Source organism: Spea bombifrons, chromosome 3, assembly GCF_027358695.1.
Source record: "Spea bombifrons isolate aSpeBom1 chromosome 3, aSpeBom1.2.pri, whole genome shotgun sequence".
In the NCBI taxonomy this organism is placed as follows: Eukaryota; Metazoa; Chordata; class Amphibia; order Anura; family Pelobatidae; genus Spea; species Spea bombifrons.
The window spans coordinates 55,130,403-55,137,939 of NC_071089.1; the positions used below are offsets into that span (position 1 = coordinate 55,130,403).

General features: G+C 38.9%; 1 protein-coding gene across 16 annotated transcripts in view; it reads right to left on the minus strand.

Moving 5' to 3' along the window:
• Positions 1 to 6,771, minus strand: part of AFDN (afadin, adherens junction formation factor) — an 84,555-nt gene extending 77,784 nt beyond the window's left edge. For all 16 annotated transcript variants that reach the window (XM_053461218.1, XM_053461217.1, XM_053461208.1 and 13 more), the window contains exon 1: positions 6,186 to 6,771. In XM_053461218.1, coding sequence (XP_053317193.1) covers positions 6,186 to 6,287 — 102 coding nt within the window. In that variant the 5' untranslated portion in view covers positions 6,288 to 6,771. The remainder of the gene's footprint in view (positions 1 to 6,185) is intronic.
• Between the last annotated feature and the right edge of the window lie 766 nt (positions 6,772 to 7,537).

A 7,537-nucleotide genomic window follows, 5' to 3' on the forward strand; every position in this document is an offset into this window, starting at 1 on the left:
CTTACCTACGGTTTTGTAATGAAACTTGGTATTGAAATGCTTACATTTAAACAAAAGCGTCTTCTTTGTGTCCCCCTCATTATATTGTATTACTGTTACGTTTGGATTACGGAGTTGGGGGGGGCAGCAAACAGCATGAAGCATTATAGGAGCTATCACTCATATAATCATGTCTGATTATAGTTCTATACACACGTAACATAAAAAAATTCTAACACCGGGATGACAAATATATATAGTTATACCAAGACATTTTGGACAATGCTATGCTTCCAGCTTTGTGGGATCAGCTTGAAGGCACTTTTCTATTCCAGCATGATTGTGCCCCTGTGCACACAGCAAAGTCCATAAAAAGACATGATTGGATGAGTTAGGTGTGTTAGAACTTGACCGGCCTGCACAGAGCCCTGACCTCAACCCCATCAAACACCCTTGGGATGAACTGGAACGGAGATTGTGAGCCAAGCCTTCTCATCCAACATCAGTGCCTGACCTCACAAATGCTCTACTGGATGAATGGGCAAACAATCCCACAGAAATACTCCAAAATCTTGTGGAAGCCTTCCCAGAAGATTGGAAGCTGTTATAGCAGCAGGGGGTACCTTTATATTAATTTAAATTAAAGGGGGGGGGCTACCTTTATATTAATGTCTATGCATTTAAAATGTGATGCCATAAAAGTCCCTGATCGGGTGTCCTAATACTTTTATACATTTAGTGTAGTTATATAATATACACACACTTTATATAGTGCCCAGAACACTGTCTGTGACAACAGTTTATGCTACTACACAACTATTACATTAAGACTAGATGTTATCCATAATCATGATTTAATATAACTGAATATTTATGCCAATCATTTTCCAGCTTTAATTATATTAAAATATTCTTAAAAAGTTAGGTTTAAAAGGACAAAATTAAAAAACAATTAATGAAAGTGCTAGCATGAGAACACTTATTTTCTTTTTTATTATTAGATGGTTTCTTTATTATGAGAGAATGTAACAAGGTTCACCAGGCCGAGTTTCTCAAAGCCATGACTGAAAGGGTAAATGTGTGCTTTTACGGCAATGATGGAACCTAAGTAAGTAAGTAAATATAAAACATAATGGGCTATTATTCCCATTGCCAAGAATGCATTAAATGCAGGCATTTCAATTTGTCCTTTTACCCCTTTCAAGTGGATGGACTCCACGGGAGCAGAATAAAGGAGCTGCCATATCTAATTATAATCATCGCCATAAACCCCCTCAAAGTATTTCTACGCTAGAATGAGAAAAGATTCCTAAAAAGGTACAACTTGATCCAACTGGAGAAATGATATATTGTATATACCGTGTACTTCATGACTAGCTAAACACTGCAGAATTCCTGACGTTTGACATTTTTACAGTAATGCAAATTGTCCTTTTTATAGCATTAAGTACTTTTTTTTATGCCTTGTCTGGCCTGTACTTTCCAAATGGAAACTTCTGCTTGAGTCTTCATTCGTTATATGATTATATAGACTGCCATTTGTGTTCAGTGTCCTACAGATCATTTGAAATTATAACTGGTTTGATGAGAGATGCAGCTAAGCTACACAAAGAGTTAGCATGTAGATTGTCGACGCCTGATAAAATATTATGTGGATATTTGCCTTCCAGTGAGGTGGTTAGTGTCTTATGCTGAAACCTTCCTTTATCGTGTATCTACAGAAGGTGATTAAGCAGGTGTGTACTACATACAGCAATACCTCCCTTTGCACTGGACTCTGCTAGTGGATATTTAGGCAATGTTGGACCTACAGAACAGATCTACCCGGTCTTGGGAAAGACCAGGTTGATCATTCTCGACCGTTTCCCCATGTGTGTGTGTGTCTCTAAACATATAGAAGAAACGAGAGGCTCAGTTACAAATGATCCTTAAAGATTTATAATTCTCTATTAGAAAGATATGACCTTAGCACAATGGTTAAGATGACGTTTGGTTCACCCGATGTCCGCTACTAAGCTGACCACTACAGTTTCTCACTGTCATCCCAACACAGTGGTGTATTTTTCAGAATATCATGCTGTGGAGTGGTCTGATGTACAAATGAAAACACTTTTCATAGATGGGAAGTTTAAATTAATATGTGACCACAAAGCAACGTGCTGATGCAGAATATAGGGTTTACATATACATTTTTCCATCCTTGCAAACAGATCAGATAGTATTCATCTATTCTGCAGATCAATTCTGCAGAATCCTTCCATTCATTTGAAATGTGAATGTAAAAGAAAAACACAAATATATGAACGAAAGAACACATGTGTTCCTTTAGTTTGGTGAAGCAGGTCTAATTATTTACTCCCCACCAACCTCTTGTAAATACAACAGAACAAATGTGGTACTTTATGCAGATGCCAAGTCTGGTGTGTTTTGTTTTTATTATTATAATTATTATCATGTTTTATTTATATAGCGCCAACAGTTTACTCAGCGCTTAATACAATACATAAATTCAAGGGATATGACAAGACGAGAATTGACAGACTAAGATTTAATTGAAAGATATATTAAAAAATAAATATTTTTAGTTATACTCTGCTTTTAACAACTAGTTACTACATTCTCACATACCTTGTCTCAAAATATTTTCACATCCCGTCACCATTAACTGCATTTTGAACAGACTTGCATTCCCATGTGATTATTGCCATGTGAATACTACCTTTGCAAGATCATTCTCTAAAACCCATGGGCCCTCTTCTTCGAAAAGCAATCACATAAGAGAAAAGACTAATAAAACAAACCCATTCAGGTCTTCTAGGGGACTGATACGGCCATCTAAAAACAAGGTTGAGCCGGGTATAGCTGTAACTACTAAAGACTCCTGCGAAACTCCTCCATGAAATAAAAAAAAATGTGGCTGATAAGGACCCTAGTCTGCCATGGCCAGGAGACATTGAATTAGATCATGATACTTCCTTCATTTGGGATGCACCTCATACAGAACATCTAAAAGCCTATACAACTACATAAGCAGATTATCTGCTCCTTTTAGCATTTTTACCAAATTTACTTTGTTTTCTCTGCAGGCAGCTGAGGTTGTTGGTGTAACACATACACATACACATATATATATATATATACACATATATACGTTTATATCCTCCCCACAACTATTTCACATTACTTACTGTTCATACCTCCACGGCACACAAAGTACATACTTGCATCTACTGAAAAGGAGAATCTGTCCCATCAGCTGCGATTCACATTTCTACTCATTTTCTTTTGTACATCATATAATAAAAGGTAAACTTCCAAAGTTATTTTTGTCATACACTGGAAAAACCCATAGAAATGTTATTTATTTATATATTATACATACAGTATATAATTATATATACATATATATAGTATACCCCTTACACATAACTACAACATTACTTATTTTCGCCTACATTCAGCTATACAAAATATTTTATTTGATAAAAATACTCTTGTTTATCGGTCGTCTTCACACAATATTGCGTAACGAGCCACGAAGTGAAACATGCAAAGCAGATAGGATTAACCGTAGGCTTCATTCACCTTCGTTCGAGAATTGCCAACAGTGTACAAGAGAGGGAAAGGAATGTCACTCTCTAACCGTCCTTTGTTAATGAATAGCTCAGAACATGGGCTGAGCCTGAAGCAAAGTGTTAATTTCCTATTTTTCTCTGGGAACTAATCACATGACCGGCCTCCACCCTATGAGCAGGAGCTGAGGTCATAAAGGACATCAGGAATAGCCCAACTCCTAGCTCGCAATCACAACAAATGGTCTGACGCTAATACCTAGGCGGACCTCCCCTACACAACAAAAGCCAGTGCTTGTTGTTGAATTCTGGTTGAAACCACTTACAAATCGGTTGTAGATATGCAATAAAAATATGTCTAATTGAAAGCCGCCTATCAGAATTGTTCCAGGAACGCCCAGGTCCCTTTGTAGTTCAGCATATAAATCTTAACAGAACTTCAAAAGAAAGACAGTGGCAACCATAACATTCCAAAAAAGTATTTAACAAGACACTGACACTCAAAGGGTTAAGGCAGGTTATTGATCTTACTCGTAAAGTGGGTTGGAACAAATCTACCAAAGGGAGAAAAAGGGGGTCACCTTCGAGCTCCATAAAGCAAAAATAGCCATGGCTACTAAAAATAATCGCCTACATTTTTATAATATTCATTGTTTCATATACCGCCGTCATATTTCGCAGGGAAAAAAAATTCTAACAGCCGCCTCAAAATTGTATTTTTGTATACTTATAGTTGCGCTTTTCCTTTTAACCTTAATTTAGATCTGATAGTAAGAAGGGCATATGATCACTACTATTGCTTCCGCATTGCACTCAAAGACAGTAAAGGTACAAGACGAGGCAGTTGCATAAAGTTTGCAGTCTTCCAATATGTAAAATATGGTCACATATTATAACAAAGCCACACAATGTTTATATGCAAGTCAATTGGGGTAAACCCATAAAACATCTCAGCTCTGGTGAGCCCCACATAGGACGTGAATAATGTTAAGGGCCCGTCCCCCTGTGTCCATTATACAGCGCTTTCTAGTTGCCAGCACTCTGACTGACCTTTGCAGTGACATCATCGTCGTCATCATCTGAGGGTATCAAAGTCATGACATCTCAACTTACTCTAAATTTTTAAAGGGCTTCATTTTATTTCACTGGGGCACCACATTCTTGGGATTTTCTCTCTCTAAACAGTGACAATAGAAGCCTTTGTCTGAGGAGCGACACCGAACAATCGTTACGGATTAAGGAACATTGCTTGCAAGAATAAAATACTGTATCAACATCGTGTTTTGTCGAACACCTAGATTCCTGTTTTGAAAGTAGTTTGTATGTTTACGGCTATTGTATCGGGTCAATGAAACGACAGCATGTTGCATTAAAATGTTTCGCTAGGAAACAGGTTTTGCCGCTCCTATTGACTAATGGAACGCTAACAAACAAGTTCTACTGCGCAATGTATTCAAAACACACCTTCGAAACTTAACGCCTCCTGTGATTAAACAATGCTTCGCCAAACAGGTGGAGAAGTCCAAATGCATTGCCAAGATTCACAAAATGACGACAAGTGGAAATTTATATAGCGCAATATTACGTAGAAAAAGGTGAGAAGGGCCAAACTCATACACAACCTAGGACATGGACTTAACCAAGCGTATTAAAACCGCTAAGGGCAGTGGAACAAGAAGACTTTGCCTGTTCTTATCTTTTACTTGTAATATGAAATTAACAAAACTTTTTTTCATTCTGTGCATCCTTGTTAACCAAAAGGGTCCATGTTTTATTGATAGAGATGTGTAGAACAGTTATTGTGGACAGACTTCATCAATCAAAAATAACAGCCCCTGGAAAATATTGGACCACTCCAAACTATATTAAAATCTAAAAGCTCAGATCCAATAACCCTACAGGGAAATAAAACAGCACATATATATTTTATATTGAACATGGAGATTTGTGCTTTGCTTTAATCCCTCCCACCACCACCTGCTGGAGACCACCAGTGCCAGGCACACAACTGCTGACCTAAAGAAAGTCAGCCGCACAGATCACTGCCTCACTCCCAATAGCCATACCACAAGTTAACCCCTTCGACACGCTTTACAATTCAACGAATCATTCTCATCTACACACGTGGGTTTATCAACCATTCAAAGATAGGGGGCACAATCAGTAGGAGTAAACCTCTGGAAGGCCTGTCATAGAATAGAGATTATAATTTTATATATATAGAATAGCACTACTAGTACTATAATGGGGGAAAACAGCAGGTATTAAGCGTGAACATGCGCATTCCTACTAAACCCCATCCACATAGTGCCATTATCATAATGTATACCTAGTCCTGCTACTACTAGTTGGAACTTTGCAACTGAGCTTATGTTAGCTTTCACCAGAGTAGTGTGTGGAATATATATATATATATATATATATATATATATATATATATATATATATATACACATATATATAGACCCGCATCATAAAGAAGGTCAGGTGCAGAGCCTCACACATTGATACGTAACACTCCCAGATGGTGGTTATAGTAGGTCCCGTAGTGACCCGAGCTTTGGAATACACCGGGACCCTCAGCAGGTTACCTCTGCCAGGATCGCTATAGCCTCCCTCGGGAGGGGCACTTACCTCGGTTGGCTGGCTAATCTCGAACAGGTCGAGCCGGTTGGCGTTCCAATGGTTAATGATGTCTGCCAGTTTGCGGCGCTCCTCTTCCCTACTCCCCGACATGTCTTTCCACTCCCCGTGTAAGGGTCAATCAATGATATATAATAATGATAATAATAAAAATTCCGGCTCAGAAATAATCAAACAAAAAAAAAACGCAAGATGACAAAATAGCAACGTGGGATTTATCAAAGAAAAATATCTATATCATCCACTGTAGATCTGCTGTCTGCAATCCTGGGCGATCAGCTTCACTCCCGGTATCCACCTTCTTGTCTGCAGCTTATTCCGACAAATGCATTCAGTACCCAAGAATAACCACCAGAATCCTCTAAAAAATGAAATCGGGAAGAAAAAATAATCTCCTAATTCATTTTTTTCTGCATAACGATCCAGAATAAAGAAAAGCAAATTACACAATCGTTGAACGTTAAGAATAAAGAGGGGATTCCTGTTCGATCAGGTTCAACGTTCCAAGTTACTGGCTGCTCGGCTTCCTTATCGCCTTTTCCTTCCCCTCCTCCTGTCCAAGAGCTGCTGGTTTCTCTCCTCCTATTTGCACAGAGCTGTAGAGTTCTAATCAAAAGAGGTAGCATCAAGTTGACTCGGTGTCTCCAACAATAGAGAGACAGCGACTGATCCAATTGCGTAGTCTTCAACTGACGTTGGTTTCAGGGAGAATGATAAACGCTAACAAGCTGCAGTTCCCTTGTATCGTCTCTAGCGGTTAGAGCTCATGGATAGAGGAGGGTGTGCCGGGAACGGCGCGCTCCCGCGCCTGAAATACAAGTGCGTGTGCACGCTGGTTTATTATTTTATGCCAGTGCCAGTCTGTGGAAAATGCTTGGCATTGTAGTGTAAGGAGAACGACGGCTACTAAAGGGCAGCTCCCTTACCCACCTAAGCTATACATAAATACCTATTTGTCTGGAGTGGTGCTGAACTTTGACCGCCCCCTCATATCCTGTTATATACAGGATGAGCTAGTCAACAGCTTAATACATTGTTCTCCCTCAACTTTAGACACGAACCGTAACCTTCACAAGTTATCCGCAAGGCCCTGTGCTTAGTGAACGGGGCAGGAAAAAAAAAGCAATGTAGGTAGGTTGCTTTATTTTGACACAAATGGGTCTATTCGCTGAAGCATAGTTGTTGGGTTCAATCTGGCTGAGATGGCCCTATACAATGCATCGCTACCTGGTTAATGTACTGAATCTCATTGATTTAACCATACATTATATAGGGCCAGCCAACCTCTTTCTGCAGCAAACACTTACTGGGGTTAACGCAATAATGTATAGTGAGTCAAGTTG